The sequence below is a fragment of the Perna viridis genome, chromosome 11, assembly GCF_037379345.1.
Source record: "Perna viridis isolate PV_CMFRI_1.1 ecotype Kerala chromosome 11, ASM3737934v1, whole genome shotgun sequence".
NCBI classification, from domain to species: Eukaryota; Metazoa; Mollusca; class Bivalvia; order Mytilida; family Mytilidae; genus Perna; species Perna viridis.
The window spans coordinates 36,493,396-36,512,966 of record NC_142455.1 but is presented as its reverse complement, the minus strand read 5'-3'; the positions used below and the strand labels follow the sequence as shown (position 1 = coordinate 36,512,966).

Below are 19,571 nucleotides of genomic sequence, written 5' to 3'. Positions count from 1 at the left end.
ATTACTCTCCAACATGGAACAGCTGCAAGATCAACATACATGTGCTATTCAAATTTGTTTCCAGCTGTTGGAGCCAAAAAACTTGTTTTCAAAATTTTAAAATTTTGATCCAGCTATATGCTCAATTGTTGACCTGGACATCCGACTTCAGAAATAAGTCCTAGTCAAAATGAGTTGTTTTAATTTATTATTATTTTCAAATGATGCTAGTTAATCTTAAGGTACATATATGTAGGTCTGAAAGAGTAATCAAGGGAACCGTGATTCTAGCGGAAATCAAAAGAATGTAATCCAGGGACAAAGACCAGACAGGGAAAACAGACAAACCCAACAAAGAACATGAAGTAACTAAAATCATACATACATGAACAAAGTAACAAAAGCAAATGAGCAAGTCGGACTCCACTAAAAACTGGGAGTGTGAACTTGGTGCACCGGTATCCGAGTTGCTCATAAAAAGTCAAGTCCGGGGTAGACAAAAGAGGAAAGGAAAACTATTATATCTCCCAATTCAACCACTAGTTCTTCTAGATACGAAAGTATGAGAAGTAAAAAAACTTGTGAAGACGCTACCATTATGTTCTTGGAGCAATTGAGTGTAGTAAAATAGTTGTGAAGACGCTATCATTATGTTCTTGGAGTAATCGACTGTAGTAAAATAGTTGTAGGTTTCTACATGTATCCTATAATAAAATTCATTCTGTCCATTTCTGGCTCACTTGGACCAAAGGTCAAGGTGAGTTAATTATTGCCATCATTTTTCGTCATTCGCTAAATGGTTTTAGAGCAGTATCGAAGAACATAGTACTCTGGCAAAGCTTGTGGCTGACCGTCAAACTAAACTGAACTGGTACTACCCTTGTTGGAAAATTGAGAAACAGAAATTCATAGCTGATGAGTAGGTTCATTCCCCCTCGGGGTGCTCTGAATTTTTTGGCAAGGGTATACGGATTGCAGTCCTGAATCCCGAACCCATCGTAGACAATTTTATGGTAAAATTTAATCCCCACTTTAGACCAATATTCAAACTATGCCCTTTTTAAATTTACCCATTTTCAGCGAGTTTTCATATCACAAATCATACGTTATGCCTGAGCTTGCCGTACGCGCTAGACTTCTTAAAAAAATAGGCTTATGGAACAGGCGGGTTATTTTGCTATGTACAAGATTGAAGTCATCACTATGTGCGGAAGTTTTGTGGTCGTCATCATGAACTCGTGGATCGCTGCGTCGAACATCTGCACCATGAGAACTGATTTGTTCAACTTGTCACAGTCTTCCTTCCCTCTTTTGTCTACCCAGGACTTCACTGGATGGGTGTTTCTAGAAAGGCAGAGTATCTGTTGTAATCCACTAATATACGATCGCCTGTGCTAGCTGTGATTGCATAACGACAACATATTGACATTCAAATCATATAAAAACTAGATTTTGTTATTGGAACAAGGATTTGTATAGACTATTGAATTCGTTTAACTTCGTAAGAGTGGATCTTTACAATATACATAGATACTAAATTAATGTTTTGCTGTACTGAAAAAAAAAATTCAAATTATTTATTTGTATAAAATCCAAAATAGTAGGATTACAACCAGTTACAATACAGGACAAGCACAAAAACACATAAATCAACCTTAAAACAAACAAGCAGAAAAAATAATATCAAAAACTTGTTATTGCTGGGGAGACTCATAATAATCATTCTTAATGATTGAATATCTTTCATTTCCAAATTCAGTAAATGTACATTTATAATAAACATCTGCAATTATACATATGCAACATACATCATAATCATTAGCGGGAAAAATCTAACTCTTAGCAATAGCATCCATACCCGAAAATGAAGGAAGATTTTCATTAAATCTACTAAAAATGTCATTTCTAAGGACAGTTTTAAAAAGGTTTGCAATTGAAAATAAAATGAAATTCGTTTTCAACTTCAACAATACATCCTTTGATCAGGGGCAAATGTGTGTATAGTACTCCTTCAATATTAAGATAGCTATAAGATGTCCTTCCTTTAGTAAAGTAAATGCAGATACTTGGTTTCTGTCAAGAAAAAACAAGAATATTTTGGCATATTTTATCATTTTCATTATTGGTAAAAGAGTGTAAAAAGTTCCTCTTTTTATGTTCAGAGAATTATTCAAGTGGCAGGTGTCCGTTACAGAAATGAGAATGTGTCATCAATCATCACTAAATATTACAGTCGTGTCAAACAGATTAGCGTGGGTTATGTTCGACAAATTCGTGAATGTGTTGACATTATTACTATGACAACTAAGATCATTGACCCATGGCATTTATTTAAACCAATAGAATTATCGCAAAATCGCAAGTTCGATAACTAGTGCTGTATTTCCTGTTTATATTTTGAAGGTTTAATCCTCTCATCGGCTTGCCGAATCGAGAATGGTAGATTACACTTATTCTGATGATGGAATGCCCATCCCGAAACATAAAGGGGCATTTTCTGCCCCCTTTGCCTCTGAAGAAGACGTCGTTAATATATTTGACATTCGAGGAGACGGATATGATGTGACACTCTCCTTGTCAAACGGGACCATCAGCTGGGTTAGCGTTAGTGGAAATAAGGGTAAGATTTCATAATACGTCTTGAGTCAGAAGTTTGATTTGTAAAGAAAAAAAATTCAAATAGATATCCTTTCTAGGTTAGGTTTATTTGCATTGTCCTGAGATAATAGAAGCGAAATCAGGAGATTAACTATCCAAATTTAACCCTTTGTCCATTGGAAGAGTTCATATGTCCAAATATGGAGTTTAAATGTTTTTCGTTTTGAAAAATATAAACCCAGAATAACCCAATATTTAAATAAGCTGTTTTATGTTGTGTCCTGGTGTAAATAATCATACAGTGTACACAAAATTTTTCAATGTTGCATGTATGTAGTAAATGTGGATTGAATATTTGTGCGAGATTACAGCAAAAGTTTTAAGACTCAGATACTCAAATGCAATACAGAATAGGAGAGTTTTTCATGAAGTCATCACTTACCTGTGATTTGGTTTTGGTTGGCAAAAAAATCCATTGAGTGGCATAGGATATCAACTTTAAATCATCATGACTTTTTCATTTTGAAAGATAATTGAAAAATCCTTTTGGTTTATAACATTGCAAATAAAATTCTTTTTATCCGTGGAATTTTTAAATAAATATTCAGTAATTAGACTATATGTACATAAGATTTTAATTATAATTTTATACAAAAATAGAGGTTTACATATAAATATTACTACAAATTTATTTTTTCAAGTAAAACAGTTATAAATTCACATCCATAATATGAATTATTTTATCTAAATGAAACATTTTACAGAACCAAAATTGGATGTAAAATAACAAAGTTATAAAGTTTTGAAAATTGGGATTCTAATCATGAAATTGTCAATTGTTTATTTAGTTGTTTATTTGCCAACCAATTTGACACTTAATGATATGCAAATTAGTGAATATGACATCACTAATGAGATTGGGGAACTCTCCTATACCTGATTGTAGGACATATGATGAATACAGATACTGTTAATTGTCAGAGTCTCATGTGAACATGCATGCCATATAATATACACTTTTGTGAGATTTCTTTTATTCTGCCCCAAGTTCTACCATGCAGAAGTACCAGTATATGTAACACTTGCTTATTGACTACACCAGTTACAAGAAAGGGTCTATAATGTTTGAAATATAAAAAAAGTTACAAGAAAGGGTCTATAATGTTTGAAATATAAAAAAAAAGTTACAAGAAAGGGTCTATAATACAAGAAACATATAATGACATGCTTCAAATACATGTATTTGACCCAGTCTTAGCTTTAACTTTTAGCTCTATGCTCTATGTTCAGTAAAAGTTGACTCATTGCAGTGGAAATTCACAACATGAACAAATAGTTTACTACGTGTACGTGACAACCACACAAAAATGATGTTGTGTCTGTAACTTGCAATTGGCTGTAGACTGTCTTAGGCCAAGAAAAAGATATACATGTATGTTTGTTTAAGGTTTCACTGGAAGAAAACTTAGGGTAGGTAGGTTGATAAAATTGTTCTGTTTTTAAAAACATTTATACAGACACTCATGAAATGATTTTTTTACTTTCATAGTGCTCAGCTAAATACTGACAGCATTTCATTTAAAAAATACCATGTGCAAGGGTAGGAGATAAAATGGGTAGGTAGGGCTGAAATATTTTTTTTCTCTGGCCTTATCCAGAATCTAAATTATTAGTTTTAATTTGTGTCCTCTTCAATCTGTTCTTTTTTTAGTCTGTTTGTAATTTGTAACTTTTACATGTTTTGGGGTTACAAGTGGGGCCAAACAGAATTGTGACATATTTAAATCTCCTAATTGTGGTTTTGTTTTGAAGAAATCGTCTATTAACAAAATGCAGGAAAAGTTGGCCAATTTCTACTATTTATAAAAAAAAAACATTCAAAATCGTTTGAGGCATTATACATGTACATGTACTTCCAATGTAATTTTTAAAATATGATTTTATATAAAATATACAATGTATAGTGTACACATGTACATGTTTGTATTTGTTCATTCTGAAACTTCGAATTAACGATTTTTTTAATGTACATGTACATTAGGTACATATTTCCTCTTTTCTTTCAAATAAGATACTTTTTTTAAGATGCTGAAGTTTTGTAGAATGATGCTTTCAATAGAAATGAAATATTACTGATAGGAGACTGCTTGTGAAATATTGTAGGAAACATAGACAGAACTTTTAGAAGTTAGATAGCAAGTCAACTTAATGCTTAGCAGTCAATGACTTGTTTAATCAATATGATAGGTAAAGTTTCCTCATCAACAATAAGCGGATTTTCAATATCTAGACTTCTATGAACAGGAAGGTTCTGAGATATCAATATTACATTTATGATTAATTAGCCCGTTGAGGTTTCAAGCTTTTATTTGAAAGCCGATATCAAAATGGTCGTTAATTATAAACGTAATGAAGTGTAATTTCAAGATCCTTGATGTTGTATTAGAATGAAGTCTCATGTTATCATGTTATTTTGATGATAATTAGTTGTATTCGTGAATATCTTCGTTCTAAGGACAAATAATTATTGATTTAATTTTGTCTTGTTTGTTTTACATAGCTAGGATGCTTTAAAAGCATTATAATCAAATATTTACATTGTTCATTATCGTAATAGTTACAACATGGTCTTAGTTGTATATCGATTTTTGTTTACTTCTAATGCAAATATATAAATCTTAATCAGGGTTTCCAATACACATTTTTATCTAGAAATCAAAACCTGTGTTAGATTACAATACTGGTTTGGTGTTGTGCTGATATAGTATGGTGTCATGCTGATTTAGTATGGTGACATGCAGTCTGTAGGTTTTGTTTATAGTTGGTTTTCTTCTATATTTACATGTACAATAATTGATAACAACTATTATGTCTACTTCAAGGATGGAAATGTGGACCATATGACATCTACAATGTACTTAATTATCATCGAAAAGGCAGTGAATGTCAGCAAAAAAATACCAAAGTGACAGCAGTGGGATGATTCAAATATGTTGATATAAAAAAAAACACAACCTAAATGTGAATTATAAAATGATCTGCAGAAGCTTTGTTATAAATTTTGATAATTTACAATTGTAATTTAATTACTTGTAGTACATGTTGTGTACATTCTGTTTTCACTCTCAGACTTTCTGCAAAACATCACAACAAATTTTCTCTTGTGATGTTTTAACTTAATTTGATATCACTGTTATTTTTGGAAATCAATCTGTCAATCACAAAATAAAAAAAATATCTGAAAAATAGCTATGGATTATTGAAAAAAATATATAATAAATAGGATAATTCATGCACTTGTTAATTCTTGGTATCCCTTGGCATTCCTAATCTCACTCTTTCGAGTTGTCAGTGATGATAACATGTGACTAAACCACATTGTTACTTATAATGACATATATGTACATTGTACATGTATATATTAGTCCATTTCACATGAGCAAAGTCACCAACAGAAGGAATGTACCTGTTATCACAAGTGTTGTGACCTATAATGCTATCATATGTCAAGTGTTGTTTCCTATAATCCTATCAAACGTGAATTGTTGTATCCTATAATGCTATCAAACATCAAGTGTTTTGTTCTATAATGCTATCAAATGTCAAGTGTTGTGTTCTGTAATGTTATCATATGTCAAGTGTTGTGTTCTATAATGCTATAACATGTCAAGTGTTGTATCCTATAATGCTATCAAACATCAAGTGTTGTGTTCTGTAATGTTATCACATGTCAAGTGTTGTGTCCTATAATGCTATCAAACATCAAGTGTTGTGTTCTGTAATTTTATCACATGTCAAGTGTTGTGTCCTATAATGCTATCACATGTCAAGTGTTGTATTCTCCAACTACATACTTTTCTACCTGTATGGCTAGTTGATTTATGAGAAGTATGAACAGTTTATTAATGATTTTAGAATTTGAATAATTCTATAAATTTGGCTGCAGTTAAGAATTATTCTGTATAAACTAAGACTGCTGGTATTGTTTTGTTGTCTCATCATTGTATTACTAAAATTATCTCATCTGTCTTCCAAGAATAAGATTTTGTTCCATCTAAATTGCAATTGTGTGGAGGAAAAGAAATATTAAAAAAAGTTGACATATCAATATGACAATAGTTTTTTCTCAGATAGTTCTGAAAGATTAGTCAGGCAATATTAAATATATATTTCTGGATTAATAACTTGTTTATTAATTTTGTCTTCTTCAGGTGGCAAAGGTGGTCTGTTCAAGAAAAAGAAAGGAGTTGCTGAAGAAACATTAAAGCTGACTGACATTCTTGGTGTTAAAATCAAAAGGAGACGAACAACAGGACAGCATGAAGGAGAGGGAATGTGTCTTGGGTTTACGATCTACTCCTATGAAGTATTTGGACCGAATAGTTTACGAGAGAGGATTATAGAACTGGAACATCCCAGTGAAAAGATGTGTAACAATTACTGTGAGAAAATTATGGACTATTTAGACAGTATGTATTTTAAGCAGAGTAAATTCATTTCACCTCAACAAAGCAATGATCCTTTGTTCGCTAGATTAATGTGAATTCTGTAAATCATTGATGACTTGAATTCTTCAATGAATGTAGATTTAAATGACAATTGGTGTTTCTAGTTCTATTAGAAACAACTGAAGTGACATTGTTTACCGGAACCAAAAAATATTATTGAAAATAGACACCAATTTAGATTTAGATATAACTGCTCTTTCAAAGACTTATTAAATAAGGCCTGATTTTTTTTTCACTTCAAAGCAGGGGTTGAAATTTACTTAGGAGTTTCTAAGTTTGATTCAATGCTCCATTTGTGGAAAGCCAGACATCTTCCATAAAGTGTCTATAAAAAAGGTTGATGGTCCAAGAACCTTTGACCACCACTAATTTGAACCCTTGTGAGGTAAAATATTCAACTGTTATTACAATGTACAATGTAAGTTACAGTTATTGATATTATATCACACTCAGCTGTATACATTTAGATTGACTTCTGGCTTTTCAACATCTAAATTTTTATTTGATTTTTAAAGTTTTTAAATTTGGATAAAAAAATATGATAGAAATAAGTTTTTTTGTCTAGTAACACAGGTAATAAATACACAGTGATGTACACATCCAAATAAAATATCCAAATAAACTCAAGACTTGGTGTTATATAACCCTGCCCATTCAAGATCTGCATGGAACACTATCGTACACTGCCACCTTATGTTTATATACATTTGATTTTTTTCAAGCTGTGACAAAAAGACCTAAAACAATTAAGATGTATATACAGAACTATGCTGGTCCTCATAAGAGTAAAGAGATCTATAAAAAGAAGGTTCAGCCTTTGTTTGAAGCTGCTGGTATCAAGGTTAATCTTACAGGTACATGTATTATCAGTATTAATTAGGAAAATGGACAGTTTACATATACAGGTAAGAGAATAATTGTTTATTGACCTAACCTTACATACAAAGTTAACTTTTGTGGTGAAAGAGAGGCCATCCTGGGAGTATATGTTTCTGTCATTGATACACAGTGATCATTTGTTTACTGGTACATAACGTTATGTAATAAAATGAATATTCTGTATTGTAACTTGTACATATATATGATCAGATTAAACTCCATTGTCAATGATTGCTAGTAGTAAAACTCCATTGTCAACTGTTCAAGTGGTTCTATATAGCTTATGACTATTTACTGACCCATCGTACTAGATAAGGTTTGTTGTACCTAATACAATGATGTGTTCACAGACTGTTTAATAAGTAGGTGGCCATATCCAACTTTTTAAACAATTTGGAATGAATATTATATAAAAACATAACTTAACTTTTCATGTAATTGTGTTACATTGAAATTTACAAAGTCTTATTTTTACCCATCTGGATGTCAGATTTACTCATTATGTAATCAAACATTGTCATTCAAAAGGTCATTATTGAATTCAAAGATACACAAATGATTTAAAAAAAAAACAGCATTAGGATAGAACTTAGAACAGGAATTGTGTTAAAGAGACATTCACCCCACAAATGGCCGTCTATTGGCCTTTGATTTACAATGTGACTCAGTCCACAGCCACTTGCTCCTTCTTTCAAATGTGCAGTTTGTCTATAAAAAAGTATATAAACACTTGTCGAGCTGCATATATGATAGTGAAAGCAAGACTCTGTGCTCCGTCTTTTATTCCAAAAACCACTGAAAAATTGTTCATACAAGTTACAATCAATAGCAATAACAGAAATGGCAAGTTAGTGGTCACCCTCAATATCACTAAAAGTCATAAGTGTAAAATTGATTGGAAGTAATATGATGTCTTAATGGAAAATAGCATTGTGATGTCATAACTGATGACCATTTTACATTGTGATGTCATAACTGATGACCATTTTACATTTACAACTTTTTATGGAATCAACCATAGATACTCAATTTCACCATGTCCCATACTGCCTTGCACATTTGCAGGATTCTGATTCAAAGTTACTATGGCAAACAATTTAAACTAACTACTATCATGAAATAATCTCTAAAATGCTGATAGTACACATGGAGATGTAATTTTTTTTAGATATCCAACATAACGAACAGATAAAGCAAGAAATGATACACCTAGAACTAGATGAGTTTGATTGGTAAGGTTATCTTCCTTGGTTAAAAAAAGGTTATTCATTTTGGATGGTTTTAGTCCAGTACTGCTGCAATAAGATAGTCAGTAAATTAGAAAGGCTTAACATATTTCACTGTTCCATAAATAATTGCTCAACAAAAGTTTATACTGAAGTGAAACTTACACTTTAAAATTATAATGTCATCTGATAATTAAATGTTGATGTAGAAGTAACTTTCGACATTTACTGAGAAATGAAGCAATGCTGAAGCAATTTATTTTCAGTAAAAAACAGTAGTAAACCACTGTGAAAGAAGCTCAGAAAAGGGGGATGGAGATAGTATCCAAAACCTATTCAGCAGTATATTCAGATAAAAAATATGTTAATTATTTTGAGTAAAGTTCTCAGGCCATGTTCATCACTGTACACAATAATAAACATTTTAAAAATCTCATATCTTTTATTTTGTTTAGTGTTGCTTGTTGTGGGGGAGATGGAACAGTCAATAAACTTGCCACAGCCCTTTTAAACAGAGTTCATGCTTTAAAAAAGGTTGACATGAAACCTGGGTTTAATCCAATCAAATCCAATTTACCTCTGGGAATAATACCAACAGGTTAGTAATATGTAACAACATTTAAAGAATAACTGTTATATTTTTTCAGTCTATGAGGAAATAACCTCAATCATACGATACACACTAAATACACACCTGTATAGAGAACAGAGAAAGTTCTTATATCCTATATGCAGTGACTGAATGGAACTATTAATAAGTCTAAATTTAATTAGATTAATCCATTTGTATTTGTGACCATGATAAAAAAAATTCTGAAAATTCCAAAATTACAGCACTTGAAAAACATTTAGAATCAGCAATAACTTTGGAAATCACAGTAGTTTTGAAAATCTTCAAATCACCAATAGCTTGGACTGTGTCTTGTGTTGTCTACATCTGTAAGTCACCTGTCATATCTAGTTGTCTACATCTGTAAGTCACCTGTCATATCTTTTCAGGGTAAAGTGTAAAAGTTTTATAATCTGGTCATATGTCTGAATATGGTTTATATAACAATTCCAAAAACGAAAGGTAGAAAATAACTGCACACATCTTTATTTGAATTTTGTTATGTTTGACCAAAACACAGTTTCAATTTTTACATTATAGAAAAACTCAGTTCATTCAAATATGATATCAAAATATGAATAAAAAATTGAAGTAAGCATGTTCTGAATAGTTCCGTAAAAAAAATTGAACTCTGAATTTTACATCATTAAAAATTAATATTTTTTTTACTATACTGTATCTGATTTTCTACCTACAAACCATGTATTTTAACATGCAGTGTTTTAAAATGTTTTTAAGGGTACATTTATTTTCAGGAACAACAAACCAGACAGCCAAAACAGTGTTAGGTTTTATAGATCCTATCAGTGCTGCTATTAACATTATCTTAGGTAAAGATTTATATCTATTACATTTCTGCTAACATTGGCAGCTAAGATGTGAATACTTTTTAAACTAGAATTATTAACGCACTTACTACAATGTGTATAGAAATGCCCATCCTTTATGAACCAAAAATTTCGACAACTGGTTATTACGAACTGGAAATGCCTACAGCCGGTCATTACGAATTTCAAAACAGAGCATCAATATGGGGCCATTATGAAGTAAATCAAATTGGGTTACATACAAAATAAGTGACAACTTTAATTAAGAGTGACCTAATAATTCAATTAATTATACATGTATTAGGATATTTAAAGTTGCTGAAAGATGGTGCTGGGACTAAGTATATTTAATTATTAGGTATGTTTAATCTTGAGCTTTAAATTTACAATTTGGGGGTGGGGATTTTTGGAAAAAGGCAACAAAAATGAAATATTGAAGTGGAGCACATACTTTTTGATGCAGAAATGCTAAAGAAAAAAATGTGACTTTCGTGTTTTAGTGATTTTTCAAAGACGAAATGTGCATTCAAATCTCATTTTTTTGCACGAATCCAGGTGTTGAAATTAATCTTCAAAGTACATTCCTTTTTCTCTTTTTACTCACCTACCTTGTGCGCTCTGTCAGAAGAGTTCCCACGACAGTTGAAAATAGCTTGATTCCAGATCAAAATGCACTTAAAAAAACGGTTTTAACGTAAAAAATGGCCAAATTATTTGTTTTTTGAAATTTCACGGGTCACATACTAGACAGTATCAATAAATCCAAGAGCTATGACAGAAACAACCCAAATATTCTGTAATTTATGGATGTCTAAAAAGTCGTGGTTTTTGAGATGTTGGGTATTGGGCAACTGGTCACTTGATTAATTAGCTCATGATCTTAATGTTGTACTTGTCTATAAATTTACAATTTTTTTTTTTTTTGGGGGGGGGGGATGGAAAAGACAACAAAACCTTCATGATTTATTTTCATAAATATTTGATTCATTTAGATATGAACTTATTTTTAAGTCCTGAAATAAATTGGGTGATAAAAGTATCAATGCATGGCCTTTTCCATATTGGCTCTGTAACATGCCCTTGGTAATAACAATGGCTTTGGATGACTGTAAGTAATGGCCATTATTAATACCTCGGGCATTACAGGGCCAATATGGAAAAGGCCATGCATTAATACTATTATAACAGATTACTTGGGGAAATGCTTAGCACACATGAGCAGCAATTTCATAATGATAAGACATCTTTTATTTACTTGTGAAAGATAGCCTTCTAGGTTCTGTGCCATAACTGGATAGTAGATAAAATAGTTACACACTGCAAATTCCACATCTCTCATAGTTTTTTTTTTCTTAAAATAGACACAATATACAATATACAAAAAGGGATGTTCTCATATTCCTGAGAGTTTCTGTAGGCCTTAATTTGATATGATAACATGAATCATGTGATTATTCTCTACGATGATTTACACGAATCATGTGATCTCTTGTCACTAAAGATTGAAGCATGTTATGTGACCTTCCATTTTAGGTAGAACAGCTGTTGTAGATATGATGTCAATATTTCACAAAGATAAATTTCTACAGTGGGGATTTATATGTCAGTATGGCTTTGCTGGGAATGTCCTGAAGATAGCTAGGAAATATAACCGTGTAGGGATTGGTAGTAAAGGATTAGAAGCTGCTGTAGTAAAAGCATTGAGTAAATCTAAATTTAGGTAAGCATCCTTTGTTTTTATGTCCCAATTTAGGTAAGCATGCTTTGTTTTTATGTCCAAATGTGTAGATAAGCATGCTTTGTTTTTATGTCCAAATGTGTAGGTAAGCATCTTTTGTTTTATGTCCCAATGTGTAGGTAAGCATGTTTTGTTTTTAAGTCCGAATGTGTAGGTAAGCATGCTTTGTTTTTATGTCCGAATGTGTAGGTAAGCATGCTTTGTTTTTATGTCCCAATGTTTAGGTAAGCATCTTTTGTTTTTTATGCTCCAATTAAGGTAAGCATCTTTTGTTTTTATGCTCCAATTTAGGTAAGCATCTTTTGTTTTTTCTCCAATTCTTAGGTATTTCTGGGGCGAATTGATTTTACTACTATTCAAATGCACATTTACAAATGAATGCTGTTCATCAAACAACATTTGGCTAACTAAAACTTGGAATTATCTATAATGGGTTTGCAACCTCAACATATTAAAGACTTTTACCTCGGTTTCTTTTAACTTTTTGTTTACTACACATTTGTTTTTGAATTCATCTTTGGTCAGCTGGGTTTATTTTTAAGTCTTTGTTTTTTTAAATATTTATTTGTCAGAACAAATTCACCGATGTCAACCCAATATGGCCAAAAGATTGTTGCTGTTTACCAAAATTGTGCCCAAGTATGAAATATTGTTATGTTATCAGTATGTATTAAAAAGAGTGAACTTTGTTTAATATTGTAAAATGCATGATTGTGTGATATTTTTTTTTTATTGTAGATTGTATGAATGTGATGTAGAATATTTACCTGCAGATCCTTTGCCTCAGGAACAGAAATATAGAGCCTGTAGAATTGGGTAAGTAAAGTTACTCAGCTTTTTGTGCCATATTAAAATGATAACCTGGGATGCATAAAGGAGAATTTCTTCTTGAATTACTGTAAATGTATTAATTTTCTTGGTTGCAAATTTTCACGGATTCTGTCAAGTGAACATATTCACGGGTACCAATTTCTGTGGTTTCAAAAAAATGATTAGTGTAGTATAGTGTTAGAAATCAATTTCGTGTGTACCATTTTTTACGGTTTTCTGTCCGCTGTGAAAATAACAAAAATTAGTACAATTACAGTATTTGCTGGCATTGTAGTCGTATGTGGATAAAAAATGTTCCATCCACAAGGTGGTGCAAAGAATTTTAGTTAGATATCAGTAAATATAAAGAATACTCACTCTTACATGACTTCTGATGTCAAGAGAGGAGCAGCAAGAAAGAGTAATGGTAAAAAAAAACCAATTATTTTTAATCTAAGAATCTGATTTGACATTTTTTCAGCTTATGAGGTTTTTCTTCTGTACAATGAAAAAGGCTTAGTAGTTCTTATTGAGTTAAGGTACTATTATCGTAATGTGGTTCCCCAGAAATTTAATTATAGGTCCAGTACAAAGGTGAAGTACAGCTTGTACTAAGTTGAACTGCTACTCCTGGAATTTAGATATAGAACTTGTATAGTGGTCTAATACAATATGCAAGAATCTATTGATTGGGTGAAATATGAATGGTATTTTGGCATTCATAATCAAGGGTCCTGAAATTTTGGCAGCCCATGCCAGTCATTTTATCAAACTTCAGCAAACGTTTGTGTCAGTCTTGCTCAGATCGAAAAACTTTATAAAAAAAAAACTTGTTCAAATACATGTAGTTATTTTAAGATAAATAATAGAATTTGTCTTATTTCATCACATACTCGGTCTTTTATGAAATATCTGAATGAGTGAACGAGTTCAGTTTCAACCACACGTGGACATTCCAACATGTAAACAAAACATCTTATCTCTCAGACTTTTTCATCACTTCGGCAAACAGCCAAAATATGACCTTACTTACGCCTAACCAATAATATCATTTTTTTTTATAACTCTTTAATTTTAACATTGATATAATTGTATTACATTATGGATGTATCTCTGTATTATTAGTATGGAATTTAAAAACACTACTAGGTGTACTAAAATTATGTCCTTGCAATAGACATTTAAATTGTACATAAACTTCACTTCTGGAATTTGTCATATCATTGGGGTTTTGGTTACAAAGACTTTTAATACAGTTTCCTTTGTTTACAGTTGTGATATTTGTAAATGTAAAGAAACAGAAGAAGAAGATGATGTGAACGATGTGGTGGAAGAGTGTATAGTTCAACCATTTAATGACAGTAATAATAGTAATGATTTGCAGAGTAAGTACCAGATAATGTGATACTGTTTGGGGGTCTTTATATACAAAGGTCAACACATGTATAGACAAAGTAATCATTAGGAACATTTAATTAGGGTTTTGTTCTTCAATTTTTTTCTGTTTGATCCTGTCAATGTCAGAGTTTATTTACACACTTTTAATATGTTGAAATATTGGTATTCTTTCTCTTTCTGAAATACTCAAATCTTCTGGCAGTGTAAGAAAATATTTCCACAACCTATGGACCCTTCTGTATCATTCATGAGAGTTGAATTAGGTAACAGTATCGTGTATTTTGTTGACAGATTTAGAAGATGATGATAAGTTACAGGAAGAGATTTTAGAAGATAACCCATGGAAGGCCAGTAAAGGCACTTATTACCATGTAGGCCTATACAGTATACCTGGTAACTCAGAGGTAGCTCCTGAGGGACTGAGTAAATTTACTCATTTATGTGATGGTGCTATGGAACTTGTGTTAGTTAAAGAGTGCTCCCGTAAAGATTTTATTAGGTTTCTCAAACGTCATGGAAACCACAAAAATCAGGTAAAATTTTTTCCTACTGATCAGTTTTATTATTTACCTCAGTTCTCTTTTAAAATTTGTTTTCAGCGCCATAAAAACTTTCTGTTGTTCTTAACATCTTAAAGTTTCAGTTGCAGATTTCTGATATGATATAAATAATAGTACAGGGTTTGAGAATTTAGTTATTCAACTTAATATTTTAATGTAATAAATTTCGTAGTATCCAATATTCTGTAATGAATGAATTCGCTTTCTCAGAGTTGGGGTTGAAATAAATTTGAAAACAGAAATATAATGTATGCATATCTTATCATCTGAACTGGGTTAAGTCATACAATTTCTATGTTGATTTGTATTTCTTGTATCATTTCACAACATCAATTACCGTCTATGTACTGGATTCCTAAAATCCACAAGAATCCATACAAACAACGTTTCATAGTTGGATCTGCAAAATGTACCACCAAACCTCTTTCAAAACTTTTAACTTTAATACTCATAACTCTTATACCACCACACTTGTTACTCCCGTAGTGGTATTAATTCAATGTGGATCCTGAAAAATTCGAAGATCTTTTTGAGACAATCAGTTCAAGACTATTATCTGAATATAATAGCATTAAAACCTATGATTTTTCAACACTGTATACTTCTATTTCCCATACTCAGTTAAAGTCCCGACTTAAAGACATTATACATCATTGTTTTTCCAAAACATATGATACACCTAGATACAAATATATAGTTCTTGGTAGAGATTCCTCATACTTTGTAAGAAATAATTCCAAATCATCTTCCAAATGTACAGAGGAAGATGTTTACAAAAGCTGGAATTTTTAATCGACAACATATTTGTCAGGTGTGGTGGACGTGTTTTTCAACAAAGGTTGGCATCCCAATGGGAACAAATTGTGCTCCTTTACTTGCTGACCTATTCCTTCACTCTTATGAGGCTGACTTTATAGCTGATCTGATCGGAAAGAAAGAATATCGTTTGGCTAGATTCTTCAATCTCAGTTTCTGCTATATAGATGACGTATAATCTTTAAACAATCCTAATTTCGGGGATTTGATACATCGCATCTACCTAAAAGAACTTGAGATAAAGGATACTACAGACACTGTGAAGTCAGCCTCATATCTTGACCTACACTTAGAAATCGATGGTAAAGGAAAACTATTGACCAAACTTTACGATAAACGTGATAACTTTTCATTCAGAATTGTCAACTTTCCTTTCATCTGTGGCAACATCCCTTCGGCACCTGCGTATGGAGTGTTCATATCACAACTCATACATTATGCCAGAGCTTGCCGAAACTACGCAGACTTTTTGTATCGCGCTAGAACTCTAACAAATAGGCATCTAGAACAGGGTTATGTTGCTACAAGATTGAAGTCATCACTACAGAAGTTTTATGGTCCTCATCATGAACTCGTGGATCGTTATGGTGTTTCCATCTGCAACATGAAAACTGATTTATTCAACAGGTCATAGTTTTCCTTTCCTATGTTGTCTACCCCGGACTTGACTTCTTATGAGTAACTCGGCGGGTGTTTCAAGAAAGCAGAGGACGCTTACCCTACCGATGCACCTGGTCCATGCTCCTAGTTTTTAGTGGAGTACGAGTTGCTCATTTGCTTTTGTTACTTTGTATGTATGATTTTAGTTACTTTATGTTCTTTGTTGTGTATGTCTGTTTTCCATGTCTGGTCTTTGTCCCTGAATTACATTCTTTTGATTGCCGCTATAACCTTGGTTCTTTTGATTACTCTATCCAAGAGAAAATGAAAAAAATGCTGACTTAAACAAAAAAGAGTTGCCTTTTCAAATGAGACTTTTGTCACATTGAATGTCTAAAACATCTAAAAAGCTTCATTGGTATCTTATCCTGTCTTTTTTTTTATTCTATAGTTAGGTTTCAATTGCATAACTGTCATTATTGTATTTGTTTTGTAAAAGCATATAAAACATTTAACATTATAAATCTGGTATTATAGGTAATAGCAAAAAGTATTTTCTGAAGACCAGGATCTGAACTCTGTAAATGTTTATCTGTTAAAGTTTCTGAGAAGTCCTGATGAGTGATCTCTTTCAAGTTTCTGAGCAGTCCTGATGAGTGATCTTTTTAAAGTCTCTGAGTAGTCCTGATGAGTGCTCTGAGCAGTCCTGATGAGTGCTCTGAGTAGTCCTGATGAGTGATCTTTTGTAGATATTTTTCTCTTTTATTATTTTCAGTTTGATTTTCCCTTTGTGGAGATTCACAGAGTCAAAGAAATCAAGTTCAAACCACGATTCCCAATGGGTTGGAACTACAATGATAGAACCTACAATGAGGTTGAGGATAGGATGAAATCAATCAACCATAGAATGTCGATTACAGGAACTAAAAATGAAGATTCATTTATTATTGATGGTGAGAATGGTAGCATCCATACTCCATCCCCAACCGGGCGTATAGATAGTGTGGAGAATCTAGATGATCTCGATGATTCGGATCTAGACTTTGATAATGAAGAGAAGAATGGTAGTCGAGTGGTAAGTGTAACAAACAGCTTTTTACTTTGTAACTTAGGATTTATCTTATTTCCCCAATTAAGATAATTTTATGATTGTATTTTCAGCATGAGCTTTTAAATTTTGATTTCAGGGTTCTGGTCTACGAGAAAATAACAATTTTTACAAAAGAGAAGACAATGTTTTGGTTCACACTGCACCACAGGTAGAAAGATTAGTTGGTCCACAGTACAGACAAACATTCGCTGATTCTGAAAAATGGAGGAGAAAGAAGAAATCCATGAGAAAAGAAGAGAAAAAACAAATGAAGGAAGAATCTAGACTACATTCCTATTGGAACATTGATAATGAAGTTTGTGAGGATATAATGTTAAATTTCAGGTTGGTAGAGCTAGAGCAAAAAATGAAATATTGATAATTGATAGGACTGAGATTGGACACAAGTAAAAAATAAAAGAATATTATACTTAAAGATTTTCAAATTAAGAATGTAAGAGGTTGTTTATGTTGTTATCTTTTCTTCTGCACAAATGATCAAAATTAAACTACAGTCGAAAAGTATGATACATCAAGAAGTTTATGATACGTTGGGTCAAATTGCAATATCTGAACTGGTTGGTTGCCCCAAAAAATTCATTTGACCTCAGCTATGCTTTGGTCAATATAATTTTTTGGTGACAACGAATGGGTTTATAAATTGCTATATAACCCTCAATATCATAAACTATGTTCTAAATATAGCTAGTATAATATTTATACACAAGGTCATTTTCTGGAACCATAGTATTTTACACAGTAAGCCTTTAACAAAAAAGAAAAGCAAAATCGTTTACACGAAAAAAACAGGTATATTTTGAATAGAACCCAAAATATTGATACTTGTTGATACATGTGGTGACATAATGAGTGTATTTGACATTAACAACATGAAACAACAACAACTTATATTTTAATATGTTGTATAAATTCAGAAATGTTAGGCCTATAGATGAAATGTTTTATGTAAGAGGGTGTTCAGAGGGATTATTTGGACAAAAAAGAGCTTAATCAGTGTTAAGCTCATTGTATAGTTTTGTAATGTTATTTTGCTTTCAATAAGGCTTTTGTTGTGAATTACCAAACCCTCCCCCATTGCCACAGGCTTTTGTTGTGAATTACCAAACCCTCCTCTATTGCCACAGGCTTTTGTTGTGAATTACCAAACCCTCCTCTATTGCCACAGGCTTTTGTTGTGAATTACCAAACCCTCCCCCATTGCCACAGGCTTTTGTTGTGAATTACCAAACCCTCCCCCATTGCCACAGGCTTTTGTTGTGAATTACCAAACCCTCCCCCATTGCCACAGGCTTTTTTGTTGTGAATTACCAAACCCTTCCCCATTGCCACAGGCTTAAATATATGAAATCTTAAAAGAATTTCGCTCTTTAACTTTCATTATGTGTTACATATTAACCAAAGTCTAACCTTTCTGATATAACACGCAATAAGCATTTTTCAAGGTATTGTGCTTAATTATATTCTCTTGCTCTTTTATTTCATGAATTGTGTTTCATTATACAGGGTTCACCATGGCCTCCTTTCTATTTTTGGAACTGGAATGTCACCAGATACTGTCTTCGTAACATCACCATTATCTTGTCTGCCTGTCATCAAATAAAGTAACAGGGAACCAGTCACAACGGCAGACTGTGCTTATGTGTGTGTCTGTGTGTAATATTACAGAAGAATCTTACTCTCTTTCTTTGTATATTTTTATACGTCACAGTGTTACAAGAACCTTTTTTTTCACCTTTAACATATTACAATGTTAACTATCAAGTAGACTTTATACATTCTCAGAAGTGTCAATGTTTTTATTACTTGTAAATAGAAATCCACAGAATCAGGTTATATTTATTTACCTCTATATACTGCTTAAATTACAATAGAAAAAAAGAGGTATTTTCGTGTGTACAACCCCTGAAACAA

At 32.1% G+C, this 19,571-nt stretch overlaps 1 protein-coding gene across 1 annotated transcript; it reads left to right on the top strand.

Moving 5' to 3' along the window:
- Positions 1-2,344: 2,344 nt before the first annotated feature.
- LOC148603944 (ceramide kinase-like protein) lies at positions 2,345-19,402 on the top strand. Its single transcript, XM_088552260.1, has 13 exons — positions 2,345-2,599; positions 6,789-7,046; positions 7,808-7,939; positions 9,133-9,196; positions 9,646-9,788; positions 10,556-10,630; positions 12,161-12,347; positions 13,104-13,181; positions 14,448-14,560; positions 14,865-15,106; positions 17,325-17,624; positions 17,737-17,984; positions 19,164-19,402. The coding sequence occupies exons 1-13, from the start codon at positions 2,416-2,418 to the stop codon at positions 19,258-19,260; spliced, it is 2,121 nt and encodes a 706-aa protein (XP_088408386.1). The 5' UTR covers positions 2,345-2,415; the 3' UTR covers positions 19,261-19,402.
- The last annotated feature ends 169 nt before the right edge of the window (positions 19,403-19,571 follow it).

Bases quoted from the DNA above. Each gene is read 5' to 3' on its own strand.
- LOC148603944 (XM_088552260.1), top strand. From the start codon at position 2,416: ATGGTAGATTACACTTATTCTGATGATGGAATGCCCATCCCGAAACAT. The intron at 14,561-14,864 runs GTAAGTACCAGA...TTTTGTTGACAG, and splicing joins TAATAGTAATGATTTGCAGA to ATTTAGAAGATGATGATAAG. The intron at 15,107-17,324 runs GTAAAATTTTTT...TATTATTTTCAG, and splicing joins ATGGAAACCACAAAAATCAG to TTTGATTTTCCCTTTGTGGA.